A 21626-nucleotide genomic window follows, 5' to 3' on the forward strand; every position below is an offset into this window, starting at 1 on the left:
CACGTGGCCAGGCGTCTCACCTCACTTCTGTAGTCGGTCTCATCCCTGTTGCTAATGAGACCCACCACCGTTGTGTCGTATAACTTATATATACCTTATATAACTTCATACTAATAAAAAAAAAGGTATACCTGTCTGAAGTCAAGTGTTTAGAGCAATGTGAAGGAATTACTTGTGGACACACGGATCTCATTATTTTTAACTTTTGCCATGTTTAATATGAATGTCCACCAATGGAACAGGAGATATAAGGTATGATATATAAATATATATAAGGAGAAACTGAAAAAAGATTCACCTGGGTACCTGCAGTCATTCTATACCAACGTATTCTAGAGTCAAATGTGAGACCATCTGCCCAACAGCTTCAGCCTGAGCGACACTGTGTCGTGCAACAGGCCAATGATCCCAAGCACAGCAGCAAATCTGAATGACTGAAAAAGACGAATCATGTGGTCCAATCAATGGCCAGACTGCAATCTAACTTGAGCTGAAATGCTGTGTCAGGACCTCAGGAGAGCTGTGAATAAATAAATGTCCACACACCTCAATGAACTGAAGCAGCGTTGTAAAGAAGGCTTTGCTGAAATTCCTCCTCAGCCATGACTGATAAAGACACACAGAAAACCATGACCTTAAGTTATTGCTGATAAAAGTGGCTCTCCGAGTTATTGAATCGTGGGATGTACTCACTTTTTCAAACACCACTTCTGCATTTTGGCTCAGTTTTTATTGAATAACTCAGAATAAGTCAGTGTTTAGATTATGAGGGAGGAAAATGTAATATCCTTTTAAAGTCTGAACCATGAAATAATTGCCAGAAAATTCTAAAAAGTCTTTTTTGAACATGGAACATTTATTGAGCCTCCTGACAAATAAAAAATATATTAATTTGCATAGATTAGTTTTAATTTGTATCATATTTGCTGCACCTTGTATTTTTTTTGCTCAATAGTGTATTGTGCAATCTCAAAAACTCATAAAAACTGTATGTATCAAATATGATACACTACGTGTTAAGAGGATATTATAAACAAAATTTCATGAGTGCTGAAAGAAAGATGGTCACACTGTGTGTAGTTACATGATGAATATTTTATTTAACAACATTATAATAACTGGTTTGTACAGTACAAACAAAAAAGGCCGGGGTGCATCACTGTTGTTGCACAGAAAAATGTAAAAAAATAAAATAAAATAAAAAGCTAAATCACCAGCTTGGTCTATTTCCATCAAAACATATGATCAATATCACTTGGCTTCATTTTTGGCTGCCACTCAAAGACGATCCATAAAGATAATGGCTTTTTGAAACATGTCTAAAATAACACCCAGTCACTAACCACAGCACGGCCTTCAAGTTTCAGATGAACCTCGTTTATTGTTACTGAGTAAACCAGCGAGTTCTTTCTAACGTACTGGAAGCAACGGGAAGCTTTCTCACAAAGACACACATTTAATAACAGTGAGAGAGGCACAAACAGAATTACAGTACATGACACTCAAACATCTATTTACACATCAACAACACACGTTAGGACCAAACCGACGCCGGAAACACAAACAGAACAAAGATCACAGCAGCCAAAGTGAACTGTTGAGACCTGTTCCTTGGTGATAGATTCATATCTATGACGATGCATGAATATTACCAGAACTGCTGGTTTAAAACACAAAAGCTTTGACAGTTTATTGTGAAATTTTCAAGTGTAACAATATGGCTAAAAGTCCTAACCAAACTGAGCAGTGCTAAACACCTCTGAGTGTAATGTGACCAGGCACGTACAGCCGGTGGACAGTAAAGAGCAGGGACAGGCAGATTGTGTACAATGTGCAAGGGTACTAGTTAACCACCAGTTAACATCCACCAGGTCTCAGGCGATCTAAATGATTAGGGCTGGGTTAATATCCACCACATTTCAGGGAGCTTTTGCTTACTTTACACCCAAAAAGGAAGCAGAAGAATAGACGAACTACAATCTTACACGGCCACCGGTGATCTGCTGGATGTTAAGAGCCAAAGAAGCAGAGTGAGAGATACAGTAATGACAATGTGCACCCCGAACTAAAAAGGAACCAAACACACATACAATGGCCAAAGTCAACATATAAATAGTACTCTATTAAAAAATACATATTTACAAATTAACAGCTATACTATCTTTGTACAGTAAGTGGAAGGTTTTGAGGGTTTTGGGTTCGTAGATGTGCATAAAGTAGCTGTTGGGAGCAGTGTGAGCCTGGGTCCATATATCTGTTTTAAATCCTTTCAAATACATTTGGGATGCACTGCAGTCAAAGCAGGGGTTGAATCAGGGCTGAGTTACCCCAAATCATTCAGGTTTTAAAGCCCTGTTGAAGAAGTTTTGCCAACTTTAACAAACAATATTCACTTTTCCACCACAGTTAGAATAAGAGGTTCTAAGTTTACAAAACAGCTGTGAAAATACAGGTAATTTTGAATATTAGATACTGCACAGTGCTGTAATATTTTTACAGCAGGAAACTGTTGTTGTAGATTACAGTAGGAACACTGTAAAATAACAGATTCATGCTTGCAAATATTAACTGGAATATTGTTACAGTGTTGTCGTGAAGGTTGCAAAAATCCAATCTTTCCACATCAAAAGCAAGCTGTACGTTTTTAAACTCCATTTTAAACATTTTGCTCCACCCGTGACCTCAATGCTGAGAGCAGTGAACTCAAATCTTGGAGGTATCCTGTATCACAAAAGGCCAACAGGGCAGGCTGTGTAATAGAAAGAACTTTAAATATCAGACTCAGTGTTAGTGCCATTGAAGAAGCTGCGTGTGACTAAACAGGGTTGAGAGACTAAACACAACACTGAACACCACCGGCGAGGAGGAGCGTACCGCACCCCTCCCTCAATGCAAGCACAGTACATCACCCACAAATACAGCAATACACAACAAAGTCATGACTGCACAAACAATCCCCTCATTGCAAGAAATATTCCTCTCAATAAATCTCTCAAGTTCAACAGGTCTGCAAAGTTATATATTTCCACCATTTAAATGAGGCAGGTAGCATTGAAAGAAGTCGTGTCCACACAAATATTCTTCCAGCGTACAATAATTACAATAAATTCATAAATAAATACATAAATCAATAAATATATCCTCGTTGTGCAGCATGAGTGAAAATAGCTTTTTTCATGAAACTACAGGAATTCACGCAGTCACGACAGAATGTATAAAATATACTTTGTGTCACACATGTCTACACCACACACACTGCACACTGTTTGGAATACATAAATCTGTAATGGCTGATGGTGCTACTCTTCAGACAAAGCGTCACAATGTTGGCAGGATCTGGACCCAAGCACGTAAAGCCAGACTCACACCACACAGATGTGGTCTCATTTCTACAAATCGTGGTTGTTAATGTTCATTTTATTATTTGGGAATCACTATTAATGTATGAAATACACAAGACTGATTGTTGCTTATTAAGTCATTTAGTCTTACAGCTTTTGTAAGAATAAACAATTTTTATACTCTTACAGTGTTGCGTCAAAGGTTCGTTTTAGTGCATTTGGGCCATTCGAAGGATTTTTAAAGCATTTGAAGACATTCTTCATGTCACGTTAACAAATCTGATGCACGTATGGGAAAAATTAGCAGAAATGAGGAAAGATGAAGTTCATTTTGACCTGAAGGATGAAATAATTTAACGCACTTTCTCAGAGCGAGCTGAAATGCACTGGAGGTTACGTAACCTCGGTTCTCTGAGTGTTCCCGTAATCAAACAACAGAAAGAAAGCTTTAAAGAAGACTCCAGCATTCGGAGCACATATGTAATAAAGTCTGCTGGAAAAAAAAAGGTTTTGCCCTCCAATCACTGGGTCCTGCATCCAGACCAGCTGCTTCCAGATGTTTTTTTGTTTTTTGTAGAATTAAAGCCCCAGTCAGTCCTTTGCAATTTCTGTATATAAATAAAAACAAAACCACATACAGTTCCATTTCAGAACGAAAACACAATACTAAAAAATGTCCACTATGTCATTTTCCCTTTGTGGAAAAAAGTATAATTTAAAATAAAAGCCCATGAACCATCACAGACAGCTGTGTCACCCGTTATCCTTACATTATTAGCACTTCCCCCTTTAATGGTCTCTGCCCATTCTCAGCTCACTGAGAGTTTAGGATTTTTTATCTATTCTAACATCAGCTGTGACAGATATAAGTGTTCTGCAGGTAAATATAGTTTCGATTATTCTGTAGGTTAGACATAAAGCGCTATTGTGCTCAATGACTTCTACGTTGCTGATTTTGGCTCTATTGCTTGCGTTGCCGCTTCTCTGGTTAACAAGGTGCATTAATGCATCTAAATCTCTGAGCTACATTTTAGGTGATGGACACAGAGCTTATTGCAAACTCTGTGTCCCTCCTTGGGGCAAATCTGGAAAGCACTACAGTTCTTTGTTTGATTTCTAACTATATACTCTATACAAAAATCAGTTTCTAAGGTTATAAATACTATGATAATTTTCCCTTTAACAAAATAATATACATTGCACGCTACCCCACCGTAATCTACGTGTGTAAAATAATTAAAAGGGTTTTTGTTTACAGGACACAGTCCTAAAAATAATAAATCTTTGTATATATTCAGTGTCTATATAAACATTATATAGAATAATTATAACTTTAAATTCTCTGGTGAACGGGACATTTTTTGGAGTAAATTTGGGATTCATCACCAACTACATCAACTCTAAGATCAAAGATGAAGCAGAACACCTCTGCAATTGTCAGTTATTACTGAGGGTGGCGCCAAACTCCAAGTAAGCAAAGGCATAGTAGATTACAGCTTTGGCCATCTTATGAGCTTTCAGAATTTCTACAGTTAGCGTGACCTGTGCGGCTGTTAAATCCCCGCCGTGAAGAGCCGATTTCAGGTTGTGTGTTCACCATTTCTTTGGCTTTGCTCTTCAGAGCTCTCTGTGAGCACTTAATGAAATGCTGAAAGCAGAAACTGCAATTATCCTTTCAGACCTGCGATTTGAGAACGTTTCCATATACATAATTGCAACAAAATCTACAATAATATACGAACTACAGCTAAAATATACACGGCACTATACTGCCCACTACGACACATGTCTAATATTTTAAACAGAAGTGTGTCAGTTTAAAAAAATGTGGATCATTGTTATTCTAACATCAGTCAGGCCTGAACTCAAACACCTACACCCCTTCATAAAAGCGTCATTATTTCACCTTGACTGTTACCCGGCACCTGCTTCAATTTTGTTTTACAGTGTGTCATCCTGAGACTCACTGCCGTGTTGAAAAAGAGTCACACTGTCAATGAGTGCAGTTGAATTCCTAGGAATGTATGTTTCTTTTCAAAGGAAGGGAGGATTTAAAAGAAGGAAGCGTGAGAACGTTCAGAAAAACAAGAAGTCCAAAGTGCGATGATGAGAGCAGAAAGTAGGACCTTTCAAAGGTACAAACCCATGAACTCGTAACGCTATTGTTATCTAAGCCTGCTGTAAAATAAGCTTTAGTTCCAATTTAGAGTATGTCTAAAATTGCTGTGGCTCTTCCTTCGTTTATAACCTCTCTTATCCATTAAAACCTCATCTACACCTGCTCTACTTGCTCTCCTGTTTAGCTTCAAGAGGTGTGGTCTCAGCCACCGGAGATGGAGCTGCTGCTGGTGCCTCCACCAGTGGGACCTTCTCCTTCACAGGAGAGGCAGGAAGTGTCACAGCAGTGCTGGCACTGGCTGGAGGATCCTCGGTGGACGAGGAAGGAGGAGGTGCGGCACTACTAAAGCCACGAGCAATCTCATCGAAGGTCTTGCCTTTGGTCTCGGGCACTTTGATGAATGTGAAGATGAAAAAGACGATCAGTAAGCCGGTGAAGATGAGGAACACCCACGGGCCCAACCACCCCTGAGGAGAGGAGAGAGCAGAGTCAGAATGATCTACAGCAAAATAAACCACAAGAAAAAAACGATCACCTCTCCCTTACTTGAAGTGTGGGGAAGCTCATTCCAACCAGGAAGTTAGCCGTCCAATTACAGCAGCCAGCCAAAGCCATGGCTGCCGGGCGGGGCCCCTGGGAGAACAGCTCGGCCACAATGAACCATGGGATTGGACCGGGGCCCAGCTCAAACATAGCCACAAAAAGCATGACAGCCAAGATGGCCACGTAGCTCATACCAGGGATTTTATCCTGCACAGACAAAGAGAATGAGCTACTACTGCAGGATCACAAAGATTAGCTTATCTAACAGTTAGTGAGAGCATGCAATGGTGAATTATTTGCTTTTCAGTGGAACTAAGTATATTTATTTGCTCCTTAATTATTTATTATTTTGTTTTTAAATTTTTTCCTACGTTTCCACATCTTTATACAAACCACTGACTGAAAATGGCAAGGGACAAAAATACAGAAAAAAGTAATAATATTAAATAGAATAATTAACCAATTAATTGCTTTTAAATATGTAAATGCTATGGGAAATAACTGATGGAAATACTGCATCGGCCATTCAATATAGCAACAAAACCAAACAGCTGATGTTGCATTTACTTTTGTTTTGGCTGTGGAGAGAATCAATCACATCTTTGTTCTTACTCCGTCTCTGTATTGCTCTCTGACGTCACCAAACTCACCAGCAGGAGGGACACAGTCATAAGCAGAGCGCTAACCGCCATCCCACCCAGTCCCAGGAGGTGCAGAGTCCTGCGCCCTGCTTTCTCCACTAGGAACAACTGTAGGACAGGGACATTGTGAGTGACGTGTGCTTCCCAGCGCACACAAACGCATACCAAGATGAAGAAGACACACGGCGGCGTCACTCACAGAAACAATGGTGAAGATGGTGTTGACGACGCCGGCTCCGATGGTGGCGTAGATCGGCTTCTGCACACCGGCTGAGGAAAAGATCCCAGTGGAGTAATAAAACACCTGAGTGAGGTAGAGAGGATGGAAGTGAGAATATGAGGGATGTAATATTACCTCATTTATAACAGTATCAAAATAAATAATGCATATTTTATTTTCCCGCTGACCTCCATCTTTTATAAACCAATTTTTCTATAGGATCCTTCTGGGAGCTGCCAACAGCGAGAATATAACAGCCCAACCTACCCAACATCCAGGAATAATAGCTACACCCAGCTTTATAGCATGACGTTGCTTATAAGACATTTTTTAGTCAAATAACAACCTTTAGAGGACTTTTAGCCAATATTTTTTTCAAATTAACTAAAAGATCCAGACATGTAATAACAAATGCTCAGAGCGCTAAACTGCCCTCCATCTGTGACTCTGACCTGTGGTTTGAGCGATACCTTCTAGCACTGCTGTTATTTTTATTTTTATAACGTATATTTATCAGTTTTATTATATAGATTTTTTTTTTAAATGAAGGGCACAGGAAGAGCTAAAAATAAACATTAAGCTTCCATCCATCCAAGTCAGGGCCACCAGGGAGGCTGGAGCCCATCCCAGCACTGTCACAGGTTGCACAGAGGCAGGCAATCACTCTTGTTTATATTCACAACACAGCCAAATTCACCAATTAGCTTAATGCCATGGATGTCTATGGAAGGAAGTCAGAGTATCCGAAGTAATCCCACACAGGGATAGGGAGAACAAGCTTCTTTCTGTGAGCTGACAGCACTAACCACCGCAAAGCTGCACCAAAAACAGACAATAAAACCCATTAAACTTACAGCGTTAATTCCTGACAGCTGCTGGGAGAGCTGCAGCATGACGGCGATGAAGAGGGGCTGTCGGTACGCTGCCGTGCGGAACAGTTCAGCGATGGTTACTTTCTTCTCCTTGGCCATCTTGGCGCTCTCCTCCTTCATCTCCTGCAGATCTTTGCTCACATCCTCAGAGCCACGCAGACGCACAAGCACTGCGGACAGAACAGAGACAGGTTTTGTTCACCTTTACAGATGCAAAAGACAAAAAAACAAAACAGCAACAACAAGAAGATGTAGACATTCAAGAGTAACATGCTGGAACAACAACTTACAGCTATCGGACAGAATTCACCACAGTTCATGTGCAGATTAATTTTCATGGATGTTTATCACACATCAAACTCAGGACAGGCTCCTGGAATCCATGAACTGCATTTTAAAATGAGCTATAATCTTATAATGGCCACCAGCAGGCACTACACAGCAGGATTCACACAGGCTGAGTTCAAAGTCTTTTCCGACATAATGTCAGAGTTTGTTTATTTAAAAAAGACAATCTGCATATTTATTCCTTCACAAAAGATTGTGAGTTATAGCAGCTTTGTTTATCGTAACCTTTATTCATAACATCAGGACACATTGCTAAATTTTGCTTTCTGTAGAGAATCTGCAGTCACTAAACAGTCACAGTAACTGTGTTTGTTTATCTTATGGAGGCATGAAGGAGAAGTGGGTCAGGGCCTCAGAGTCAAACCAAACAGGCCACATGTTGAACAGATGCCAAAACCTTCTGTCTGTTCAAGGACTCTCTGATCACGCTCGACCTTCCTCCTGACTCCGCTGATCCCACCTCTGTGTATCTGTAACGAATCGCTCTCCTTCTCACTGCTTCTGTCGCTGTAATGCTGCAGTGCTGTAGTAACTGCTGAGTCGTTCCAACATTATTACATGAAGACACTGTGTTAGTCAATGGGACCATCTCAAGGTGGTCTTTAGCAGTAATGCTGGTGCTAATAGAATACATATTATAGTGTTATAGGTGCCGTGGGGATAGAGACAATAAAGCTAACAACAGTGAATGACTGAAGTTACGTTTCTATTGGTGGTAGTTTAATTTAGTTTATTGAAATCCTTATTATCCCCATTAGTAGCAGTTATACAGTAATAGTAGCATTTACAAGACTATACTTGGTATGTGTTGTGCTTCATATATTTTAAGGTAAAGTGATTAATTTATTAGTAGACAGTTTCTTTGCTCTTACTTTGAAAGGCCAGCCACTGCTAATGAGCTAGCTCTTGCTAGCTCAGCGTGTTGTGATGGTTTTGAATATAAGTTTGCTAACTCCAGTCTCTTTTCTTCTACTGCAGCTTCCATTCTGCTCTGGGCTTCTACTGTGAGGTGGTGCGCCATTCTAATCAGAAGCTAAAAAAAGGTGGTGCTACTGTGACCTCACTGAGGCTTCAGAGGAGAGAGAGAAACACCACCACCAGGTGCAATCCAAGATGTTGGAGTCCATCCATGCACAGCAGCAGGAAATGCAGTAATGTTGTGTGTCATTGCAGTATATTTATAGATGTATTATTGTGTACCGTTGCGTGCCTCCTCTTCCTGTTTGAGGTTGATGAGCAGGAAGCGGGGGCTCTCGGGACAGAAAGGCAGCAGGATGCATTGCAGGACAGCGGGGGCCACAGTCAGGGCCAGCAGCAGAGGCCACAGGTTGTCTGAACCCAGCAGAGCTTCCAGACCAAAGATCTAGACATCAGGGGACACAGAAAAAGGGTAAAACTGATAAAAACAATAAAACTCAATCAGTTTGAATGCTTACTGTGTATCCTAGCTGATATCCTCTTGTAGATACTACTATGTAGTAAGACAAGACTAAAGAATATCTTGTTTTAAATTCATGCATAACTTTCATATTTCACGGCCTCACAGTTCCTCCACCCCTCCCTGACCCTGGTTCTCCTGGAGGTTTCTCCCTGTTAAAAGGGAGTTTTTCCTTCCCACTGTCACCAGGGGGCTTCCTCATAGTGGGCCATCTAATTGTTGGGGTTTTCGCTGATTTATTGTAGACTCTTTACCTTACAATATAAAGCACCTTGAGGTAACTGTTGTTGTAAATTTGGCGCAATATAAATAAAATTGAATTGAAGTAGAATCACTGTAGTGATCACTTTGGGCGGCTTTTGATCTTTGCTTTGTCACGTTGGCTTTTTTTCATTTGTAAAAACTAAAAGAAAGATGGTTTGTCCTCATTAGGAATGACATTTGTCTTAGCGTGTGGGACTGTATCCTAAGGTTTCTGTTGTTAAATTGTAATTAAGTGAACTTTAACTTTCTGGAAAAGTGTAATGCATTGTAATGCATTTCTTTTCTTGAGTAACGACCACAGCGATGATAATTATCCATATTAATTAATAATGAATTAACTCCTATAACTCAAAGACTTCTTGATACAAACTAGGTTTAGCTCAGATGCCTGAAATGAACCTAATATACATGTCTTCTGAGCTTTGACTTAATAAACTTTCAATTCAACTACATTTGATTAAATAGCACCAATTTACAAGAGCAGTCACCTCGAGGCACTTAATATTGTAAAGTAAAACCCCTGCAGCATTAAACAATCAGATCCGTGCAAAGCTTACTCCAGCAAATTACATTAATTTCCTAAAGCAGTCAAGCAGTCACACATCTCTAGTGTGCAGTTTTTAGTAGAGCTGCTGACCTGAGCGATCAGGATGCCCACAACCACGCCGAGCTGGTGCAGAGTGCCGAAAGCTCCGCGGAGCGGCGTTGGTGACACCTCGCCAACATACATGGGAGTCAGGCCAGTAAAAAGGCCACAGAAAAGGCCAATGACCAGACGCCCAGCGATCACCATCTCGTAGGAGGAACAGATGGTGGAGAAGCCCATAAGGAGGCCGCCGATCACTGCCAGAGAGTTCACCAGGATCATGGAGCGACGCCTGAGGATGAGGAGGTTGAGGAAAGAATATGAATGTTAATGATTAAAAAAACAAAAAAAATGTACAAAAAAACTCCACAACTTGATGCTAAAACGTTTGACAAAGGAAAACTAACATTTTCAACCAAACTCCAGGGAGGAAAATTAAAGCTAATGTAGAAGCCCCAAAGACTGAAACTCCTGGAATGACATCTCAAGGCTGGTTCCAAAAGTATCCATAGATTTCCATGTTAAAAGGCTTAACTTTAGACGAAATAAAAACAAAAAACAGTTTAAATACAGTTTAGGTTATATGGACACCATCTTTTCATTTTGCTAGCCAACACTAGCATTAGCTGTGTGTTAACTTCCCAGTAACTTCACATGGTGACTGGCAGCAGACTCACCACAAATAAACAATTTAGAAGGAAATGGAGAAATAAAGGAACAACTCTGGGGAACGTTAGAGCAGAGCAGCGAACTCAGGACAGACACGCTTCATGAGATCCATTAACAGTAATGGGCTGTGATGGTTCAGCTGTACCGAACAGGAAATGCACAGAGCCAATGTAGTGAAAAACACTGCTGTGACTTAATGTCCACAAAACTGCTCTAAAAGTAAAAACAACAGTTCTTATAGAGAGGCTGTAACTAAAAGGTTTTTTGGCTAAAGATGGTGAAAGAAAATAAATCTTGCATGTTACCTATAATATTACACAACAGGATGAAGAAGGTTTCGTACCTGCCAAACCGGTTAGCTATGACACCAACACTAAAGGAGCCCACCATGCCGCCCACACTGAAGATGGAAACAGCAACGCTCCAGACAATGGTGCAAACACCAGGGTCGATTTCCTCGTTATATCGCTTATACCAGGTTACGTTGAAGAAAGATTTGAGTTTCTGTAGGCAAAGATGGATGCACAGACAGAGGATGAGAAAACAGATCAATTCACAGAACTGGCCAGACAGAAGAATAGACAGAACATTATAGTATTTGGTATTTTATGTGTTCAATAAACAAAAAAATAACTATATTTAAAACGAAGATAAAGTTAGAAAGTGAGAAAAGTGGGTAAATGGAGAGATCTGTTTCAACCAAAACAACTTTTTCAAAGAGGGTATTTTTGTTATTTATTCTTTCACATTAATAAAGCACTGACTTTTATCTCTTAGTTAAGTAAAATAAAAATCTCCCCCAAATTAACACAAACATTTTATAATTTAAGCCTTAATATAATTCTGATGTAAATTTGCTTCTCTGAAAACAAGCAAAATTAACCCTTTAAAGCCAAGCGCATCATATTTGATACATGTGTTTTTAAGACTTCTACATATTCAGTGTGACAAAAAATGATATAAATTGCATGACACATTTTTAATGACTAACTTGCAAATATATGTCTGATGTAGCAAATGTGATACAAATTAAAACTCATATATGCAGATTAAGATTTGAGAGATTTTTATATATTTTGTTTAGAGGTTCAACAAACACTCCATTATCCAAAAATTAATGCTTGAGAAATCAGATATTTGTATTTGCAATCTTTACAATAACTTATATCTCCTACAGTATGAAGCCTACATCACATTAGATTGCTAATATTCACCAACCATCTCTGGAGCATTGATGACTCCTGTGTTGTAACCAAACTGCAGAGAGCCGATGACGGCGGTGGCGAGGGAGAACAGGAGATAACCTGTGACCTGCTTGTCCTGGACGGAGAAAGAAGGGGAATGAAAGGAGGAAGAGGAGAAGGGAGAAGAAGAGGTATGACAAAGATATTGAATATGAAATTTGATATCATAATGGGATTTTAAATCATTGCAGGAGGCAGACAGATGCAATAAAATGTAGAAGCTGACGCCAGACAGGTCAGAGATGCAGCGTCACAGGAGCAGTGATAGCAGGAATCAAACGGTGAAGTCACTCGGGCTGCACGTAGAAGCACTCACATGTAGGGACACACACTTACTCGTCATCTTTGAACTCTAATTAACATACCTGCTGCTACCACAAATCACTGCTATTTATTCTTCAGAGGACGTTCTTAAGGTTAAAGGCAAATAGAAAAATCATGAAAAGATATACTCAAAACAATAATACACAAAAAACTCAAGTGCCTTCTGGGTAGAGCCATGGCTCTGTGATCAGCTGTTTTCCTGCTTGTGTTTGTCCTTCCTGAAGATAATCAACTGAATGCAGACGAAATTCAATCCTGAAGCCGTCATCTGGTCCTGCAACAGAACCGGGCCTCATAACACAATCTATTCATCTATTTAATGAAATTAGGGTGTGTGATAAAGGAGCCATCACTGTTGTTATTGCAATCAGATGTTCGTAAGCTTCAGTAACGCTGATAAGATATGATGAAGAGTTTTATCAGGGTGGGTTTGCTCTTTAAGTATCATGCTTCTGTTATTGCTTTTATTGCTTTTATTTCTAAACTGAAATAATGGCTTAATTAAGATTTACTTTTGCCACATTACCCTTATCTTAAGGATAAATAACATTCTTTCTTTTGCATTATTTGATTAGTTGTGTTCCATAAACCCAGACTCTGAAGGTCTGAAGCTAGTCCGCTACTCCTGGTTCTGGTTCCAAGCCTAGAAGGGCATCCAGCGTAAAACCTAATCAAATATGTCGATCCCTCTGCTGTGGTGACCCGCTCAGCAGCTGAATGCGTTTTTTGAGTGATGATTCTACACGTGCAACTTTTGTCCCCATTATCATCAAAATTTAAGTTATAGCTTGCTCACTATTCATTTAGGTAAGCACTTAAAAATAACTGCCTGGAGGCATTTTCAGGTTGACTGGCAAGAGTTGCTTCTGGAAGGACTTTGGTACAACCAGGTGCAGGATATTTGTTCTGCTTGAAAAGTTAGATTCAATATTTGTGAGTCTGCTATATTTAGAGTGCAGATTGCCCTTCACTTTTCTTCATTGCCTTCTGCACAGTGCAATGACATTAAAATCATAATTGAAATACATTTATTATAATAAGCTTGCTATGGATTATGCTAAATCAACAGCACAATAAAGTGTGCAGGAAATAAAATCCCTGTAGCTTTTTCTCTCTCCCTCTGATTGGTCGTGTTTAACCAACACCCCTGAGACAAAAAAAATCCTGAGAAGTGCAGTGTACGCTAATAATATGTGACCTCGCCGTGATATTGTTGTACCAAGGGCAGCATATCACCTGAGGCCCATCGACATCTCTATGCGGCCTCAAAAACAGCAGTCAGTTCCGCCCCGTCAGCAGTGGGTCTCCTTATTACCGGCTGCATGGTGAATTACTAACATCAGCAGAAACAAAGACACAGTGGCCCAATTTCTGCTGCTGTGACCCAGTTTGACCTGAATCTCATGACTAGGATCAATTTCTCAAACATAAGTATAGAGTTCTTTGATAAAGTCGACCTTCATTGACCCTTGATTGTTAACAGGAGGGATTAAAACAACAGCGCCATCATGAAAACTGTGCTTTGAGATCCATGATAAGTAACTGTGATCTGTATAGGAGTCTAATGGGAGTGTAATGTAAAGAAATTTACTTGCTGGAATGTGTTAATAATCTGGCAGCGGCATTTGGTGTTGTCTGGAGATGTGAAAAGATAATTGATGTAAGTCAAGAAACAAGCTATTACAATAATCTAATCACAAAGGCACAAATGCAGGAACTCCAGTTCCATCAAAGAGACCACATGTTGCAATTTAGAAATGTTCCTCAAATGGGAAAAAAAAGGAATGAAACACTGATTTTACATGCAAGTCAAAACCCAGAGAGGCATCAAATATAACACCAAGATTTCAGACACTGTGACTGAACAATAGGATGTAAGAGTTTGACTGAAATTAGAATATAAACCAGGAGGGGCAATGACCATGGCCTCAGCTTTGTTGGTGTGTAAGACAAGGTGAGAGTGTCAATCACTGATATGGGTTAAACATTGTAGTAAGCTTATATATATAGCCTTTGCAGGTGTTGACACTTGGACATTTGAATGTCATCAGCATATAATTGGAACAAAAAATAATTCAGAAAAAGATTTAATGATGACAGCTAAGGGACGGAAGTAGAAAAATGTAATGGGCCTAGGACTGAACCTTGTGGAACCCCACAGGTTAGAGAAGCAGTGTTAGAGTAGAACTAAGAGAGACAGAACATAAGAGAAAACTCCCATCCAATACACAAGAAAAAAACAGTTAAATGCCGAGCCTAATGACTATTTCTATCGTTACAACGCCGTTACCGTTACTAACAAGAAAATGAGGTGCGGCCGCGTTACTATTTTTCAACAAACAGACGGTTGAAGCTGTGTTCAGCTTACCGCATCTTATATGGTGTTTTTTCCTGAATAGTTTCATCACGTTTACTGTCTAAGGACAGCACTAGCAAGCACTCTCTGCTTATGAGCAAAAACCCCCCAAAAACAATAAAAAAACAAAACAAAAACCTTTCGTGTTGGTGGAAAAATGCACCATGTCGACCAATCAAAAAATGATATGGGAACATGACATTTGGTTGTTTAGGAAGAGGGGAAGTTTTAGGAGTGACGGTGAGAGAGAGAGAGAGAGAGAGAGAGAGAGAAAGAAATACTGCAGAAAAAAAGAGAGAGAGAGAGAGAGTTTTGAGATGTGAGATATTTGTGACGTTTAGCGTGTTTGGAGTGTGTAGGTAATGTGTTGTGTTGTGTAGTTAGTGTGTAGTGTTGTGGATAGTTTTGTGTTGTGTGTCAGATCAATGAGGTGACTGCTGTCTCCAGGTAGAAACAGGAGTGATACACCTGCTGCTGGCAGACCTGCAAGTATCAGGCTGTGATGTTTATAGTGGACAGAAATTATTTTTTTAGAGTGGCACAAATAATTTGCGTGACATCTTATTGAAATCAGAACAGCTGATTGTTCTGTAAATAGTTTGAAATGGTTATTTTAAAAAAAAGGGTAAAAGGTAAAAGGCTGCAAATAACTTGTGCATATGATTTTAAAATTGACAATTTATATTTGCATTTAAAGAAATATGATTCATTAAACATGTTTGTGGTTGTTACAGTAAAAAAAATATAACTTTTTCTACTGGGATTTTATGTTTTTTGTTTGATTTTAGATCAATTGTGTTAATACAGTATGTCAAAATGAAAACATGACTGTAAATTCAGACACGTGAGGTTGTGCTGAAAAGAATGATACCAAACAAGGCAAACAAATAGTTTTTAAAGGTGAAATGTAGAGGAAACATCAAAAGTAGTAAAACATGGCCAGTTATACCCTGGACCCCAGAGGGTTAAACTTTTTTTTTTTTAAGTAACACAATAGTTACTTTTCAAGTAATTAATTACTTTTAGAACATTGTAACTCAGTTACTAACTCAGTTACTTTTTTGAAGAAGTAACTATAATTAATTACTTTTTCAAAGTAACTTGCCCAACACTGGTCAAGAGTATCAAAGACTGCACTTTGATCAAGTAAAACAATTAAAAAAGAATTGCCTGGATCCGAATAGCTTATTAAAAAGACGAGTCTCAGTCTGTCATGTTGCATGACAGGGATGTGAATGTACTTAAAACAACTGGTACCCTCATTTTTATTTCTTGAGATTAAATAAATCATAAAGTGCACTCTTTGGATATAAAGACTATTTTGCTTCTCCCGTCCTTAAGGATTTGTGTAAAATATAAAAATAATCAATAATCCTCTGAGACACCACAAACTAAAAGCCTCGACATCTCTCTGGGTGTGTCTGCTAATGGACATCAGAGCATTTGTCTGTATTTAATGGATGTTATGATATAAACAATCACCAAAAAAGATTATCTTTAAACTGCAATTAAAATTTTGAAAACTAGAAAATATCTGCAAACATGTGGCTGCCAAACAGTGGTGCTGCATGTTAAACCTGTGGAGTAAGGACCTTCAAGTGTTCATTTATTATTATTAGGCTCATATGACCTCAAAATCAACATAGAGGTTATATGACTGAACTGACTGATGAAGAAGAAGAAGAGAAGAAGAAATCAGTGGCTTGCACCAACTACAAGGGGTCAACCTAAACACTGTAACTGCTGTAAGGTGAGAAGATGGAGCCGTTTTACACAATTGTTACATAGTTACTGAAGGCTGTAATAAGTTTCTGTGAAAAAAAAGAGTCAGAATTTGTGAATGCAGCCCTCCTCACGTGTCTGAAATCATCAGCATCAGTTCAGCTGAAAGTTAATTAACCGAGACACAGAAAAAAGGCCTCCAGCATGACGTAGGAACAAAATGAAATTCAGAGTGTCTTAGCTGTAAACCGCTCTCCCATATCCTATGACACACACACACACACACATTTCTTTCTACATTTGACCTCAGTTTCACCTTTGTCTTCCTCTCCGTCATCCTTTTCATCCTTTTTTTTTGTCAAGTCACAGTGACTCAGTAGAATTCGTCAGTCACCTGACAGCACCCAAAATATCTCAAATTGCGATCAATGAGAAGGTTAAATGTCTGTACAGCTACATTTCAGCTACACTTTGACATCTGTGATCCAGAGGATTGTAACCTGTCCATCTACTGTGTCTGGGGGACACATTCTTTCTTCTAACTGCCGAAGCTCTTCTTGATTTTATGAATGAAACACTTTATGATTATATTTTGAATTATGAAGGTATATCCAACTGGATTTCAAGCATTTTATTCACATTACTGCAAACATTTGAAGGACTTAATGGTCCTTTTAAGAGAACCTGTTTCATGCAAGGGCGTGTCCAGGAAAAGGAGAGGGTGGTGCCAGCAGATTGGACCTTAATGTTGTCCCAATCCCACTGGACTGGACTATTCTGGACTATCTGCAACATTTAAGTGATGTAATCATTACTTAATCAATAATTATGGTCCACTAATATGCCACTTTGTCTGTGATTATTTGTGATGAGTACTTTTACTTAATTACTTCAAGTATATTTTCTAAAACACTCTCAGAAAAGCACTCTTAGACTACTCAGATAGAAGTTAGATTTTTACTTAAGTAAACAACCTAAATCTTCTTTTACTACTTTGCTAATGACTCAATCAATATAAAACAATTAGCTTAATAATAGGACTCCTGCAGAGTTCCATATTTCATTTAATACCATTTGATTTAGTGCACATGTCTGTGCCTAAGCCTGGAAATTAGGATTTTCTAAACCAGTTTTCTACACTGTATAGTTCTGATAATATACTCTTCCAAGTCATTATTCTTGGTCTCCCACGTCTTAAAAAAAACCCTGGAAACACCTCTGGTTTCATGCAGACAAATGTAATAATCAAGCTCCTAAAAACACTCTAAACAGGAGAAGGACAAACTTGGTAGTAGCCTGTTGCACCAAACACATTTGCTGAACAGATGCTGTGTTACTATGGCAACCTGTCTCATGATAACAGCATCAGATCACACTGTTCCAGTGTGCAGAAATCCTCCCTGATACAGCAGAACACAGATTTAACAAACAGATATTTCTGTGTCGTTTATACAACCTACATGTCATTTAGTACAACTGTGTGTATCAGATGATCACATGACGCATACATTAGACCTCTGTGCTCATACTGCATCTTTTTTTTTTAACACAACGTGTGTACATTTAAACCTCCACCCCTTATTCCACTCCTCTGTCCATCCATCCAAGAACGCCCACAGCTCCCCCTCCTCCCTCCTTCATCTCCATGGCAACAGCCTGGAGGTGACACGTTTATTGACAGAGGCTGAAAGTAACCACTGTGCAGCAAACATGCGGCAGCGTCTCATTCACTAAAGTATCACTAATCCACAGCAGCGCTGCACGGAGGTGTGTGTGCATGCGTGCACACACACACACACACACACACACACACACACACACACACACACACACACACACACACACACACACACACAGATACGATGAGTGCATCTGACCTACATCTGCGCTCAGCCAACCAGCTCATAGTCTCTGAAGACTGAATTGTTGAAGGTAACCAGGGAGCAGGGTTAATGTATTGATCTGTTCATTATGAAGGACTCAGGCTCTTCTGTGAGGGGAGGGTGTCACAGGTGTCAGGTGGTGTACTGACAAGCAGATTCATAATTTGTATGAACAGAGGAGGGTGGGGCAGAAGGAGGCCATCTGAGCAAGGCTATAATTGCTTCAGTGTGTAAGGTTAGTCATAAATATCTCACCACCAAATATCTGACGTCTTTTGTATCACCTACAGAAACAATTAAAAGGTTTTTGTTTCACTGGATATTTTTAGGAAACAATTCCCTCTTTTGTTTTAAGACATTTCCTTGTTAAATTACAATAAAGTACAACAACATCAGCCATTATTAAATCAGCACTATTATTAAATTGTTGTGACTGTAATCTTTGACAGAAGTTTCTTAATAAAAAAGATTTTTAAGATTCCTAATGTAATCTGCACAGTTTATAACTGTAAACATGTAACTGCATGTACCTTAATACTGTACAAAATGACTTTTAATTAATTGCTTGAAATTAATCTTTCCTCATTTTTTTCATGTGAAGATTTCAGATTACATTTAGAACAAAAAGTAGTTTTTTGAGTCAAATAAATGGAAACACGAGCTAAACTACTGGGAACCTGATGTTCTTCATATGTCACATACTTTCCACCATAGCATTGATTTTTGGGAGGAAATAAAATTGCTTTCTTATTTTTGTGTCAAATGTAGTGCCATGCTTTGTAACTAGAAAGCAAATCTTAAGGCTTCATTTATACTGCAAAAGGTTTCAACAAAATTCATTTAGCTTCAAACTGACATCTACTATGAAGGTTGTGTATCTCTGACAACCTGTTAGACTGTGACAACCAGAAAATATGTAAAAGTATCTGAATTTGAGGCAATTTATAGTTATGTTAACCTTTGGAAGCATATTTTCTTGTCCTCTCACCCTACATGTCTAATCTTTCTCTCATTAACCTAAAACAAACATACAGTAATAAAACTGAAAGTATAAAGTAGAATGAAATATGCATTAAGTCGCACAAAATCAGACACTGCTACTGAAATGACAGATAATACCAGAATGCACAAACATACACATGGTGCACATTTGATACCCATCTGCAGAGCTTTGCATGACTCAGAGAGCTCTCATGGCGCACATACTGGCTTATACCACCCACACAGCTTCACTTACACTCTATATAGAAAAAAAGGGAAAGTATTAAAAATAAATCCTTTAGTTGCAGTGACTATTCATCTGTTTTTCATCCAGTTCACTAAATGCAAACTGGAGCAGTAGGCCTGTTTTGTCCTACAACCGCTCTCTCTCTGTCTCTCTCTGAATGTGGGTCACACAGAATAAAGAATATTAAAATCTCTTGCCTGACTCTCCATCTTTTCAAGTCTGTCTGGGCGAACACCGGGCAAATTTTAGGATTTCCAAACTGCAGGATGGAGTCTGGAGCTGGGAGCTTCAGGCGGTGTTTAAAAGGCTTCGCAGGACCCGCCCGTCGGTGCTGAAAACTGCAGGAAAAGGAGGAAACCTCATTAGGCGCTGTCCGTGGTACCAAACCGACTCCATCAGGGAGGACACGACTACTCTCCCCTCATTTCCCATCAGAAACCGATCTCAAGTTATCCGTACCATGCTGCTATAATGCAGGTTTAAATGGAAAGAAAAAGTAGTTGAAATAATAAAGTTAACCTTTTTGTACTCGCGCGGCCTGATGCCGGTCAAAGTGGAGGTGTAGTAGATTATTCCCACCCCCTGCTTGCCCCCAAAGACCCTTAACCCGTGCACAAAGCGGACAAATAAAGGGTTCTCACCTGTCGTGACTGCCAGTCCGGACACAGGAGCTGCAGCGGTGGCTTTTTGCGGCAGTGCCTCCCTTCTTTTCTCATATAGGCTGTGCATACGGGAGCTGCGAGGGGAAGCGCACGTAGTTGTAGTCTGTTTGAAGCCAGCCTATGAGAAATGAGGACGCAGGGACGCCGTGAATGTGGCCGCGCCCCGTCAGAGTTTGACGTGCAGGATCTCATGACTCCTGCGCATCATCACCGCATCCCGTGAGGAGAGGCGGCGTCTATGTCCTATTATGGATACAGCCTTATTTCGGTTAGTTGGTCAGCTCAGTTAACGAAAAGACTAGGCGCATGCGCGGACGGAGTTTGCGTGAGCGAGTGTGGTGGGGGATGATAATGGTGAACCCTTCTTCCTCCCTGCTCCGTCCTGGTGTCCTCCTCGGCTTCCCATGATGCATCTCGCTGGTGACCTTGACAGAAGCCAGTGGACGACTGATGCTGCAGATGTTGATGCGAGGCGGGCAGTTGCCAGGGCAACAGGTCATGCAGTGCGGCACACAGGATATTCCAGCTGCAGAAACAACGCTGTGACTTTTGCACACTCACGAACATCCTCTCAGAATTTGTGAAGCACGAGCAGAGAAAAGCCACCAGTATGAGCTGGTGCTGAAATCACGCACGCACTGCAGTTCTATCACGCTCACGATTCGCGCGTGACAAAGATACAAACAAAAATCAGCTGACTCCCTGGAGGAGGTTTGTGTGGAACTATTATGCAATGAACGTAACACTTCTGTTCTGCCTCAGTGAATTTGTTTAAAAATAAATAAAAATCATTTGAGATTAAAATACAAAATAACCTTCTTTGCCTTTCGTTGTTTGACCTTAGCACATATGTTTCCTGGCACGTTTTGTCTTAGCAGCCACAACCACTAAGAGCAGTGTTAACCGCTTAATAATTAGAGAATACGTTAAAAATGATCATTTAAAATCTGATCACACAGACATGCCTTGGAGATGGAGGCCTTGTAAGTGGTGTGGTGAATAGACTTTTGACAGTAAATTCATAGCATAAAATCAACGTTTATAGTTTATGTTGAAAGTTATTTTTAAAGGTACAGTTCAGAAGAATGACTGTTTCCGTTTTTAGTTCAATCATCTTGAGCTGCATCTCTACAACAGCTTTCAGCTCTCATTTTTTGTTAAAAATC

At 39.6% G+C, this 21626-nt stretch overlaps 1 protein-coding gene across 1 annotated transcript; it reads right to left on the minus strand.

Annotated features, from left to right (window-relative positions):
- Positions 1-1075: 1075 nt before the first annotated feature.
- Positions 1076-21183, minus strand: slc2a3a (solute carrier family 2 member 3a). The gene is made up of 11 exons (XM_026156079.1): positions 20440-21183; positions 19996-20136; positions 12260-12361; positions 11385-11545; positions 10424-10664; positions 9285-9447; positions 7719-7906; positions 6844-6948; positions 6654-6752; positions 6007-6210; positions 1076-5927 (listed from the first exon to the last, which is right to left on the minus strand). Exons 2-11 carry the CDS (start codon positions 20005-20007, stop codon positions 5625-5627), a joined length of 1578 nt encoding a protein of 525 aa, XP_026011864.1. The 5' UTR covers positions 20008-20136; positions 20440-21183; the 3' UTR covers positions 1076-5624.
- Positions 21184-21626: the final 443 nt, after the last annotated feature.

The sequence above is a fragment of the Astatotilapia calliptera genome, chromosome 22, assembly GCF_900246225.1.
Source record: "Astatotilapia calliptera chromosome 22, fAstCal1.2, whole genome shotgun sequence".
NCBI lineage: Eukaryota > Metazoa > Chordata > Actinopteri > Cichliformes > Cichlidae > Astatotilapia > Astatotilapia calliptera.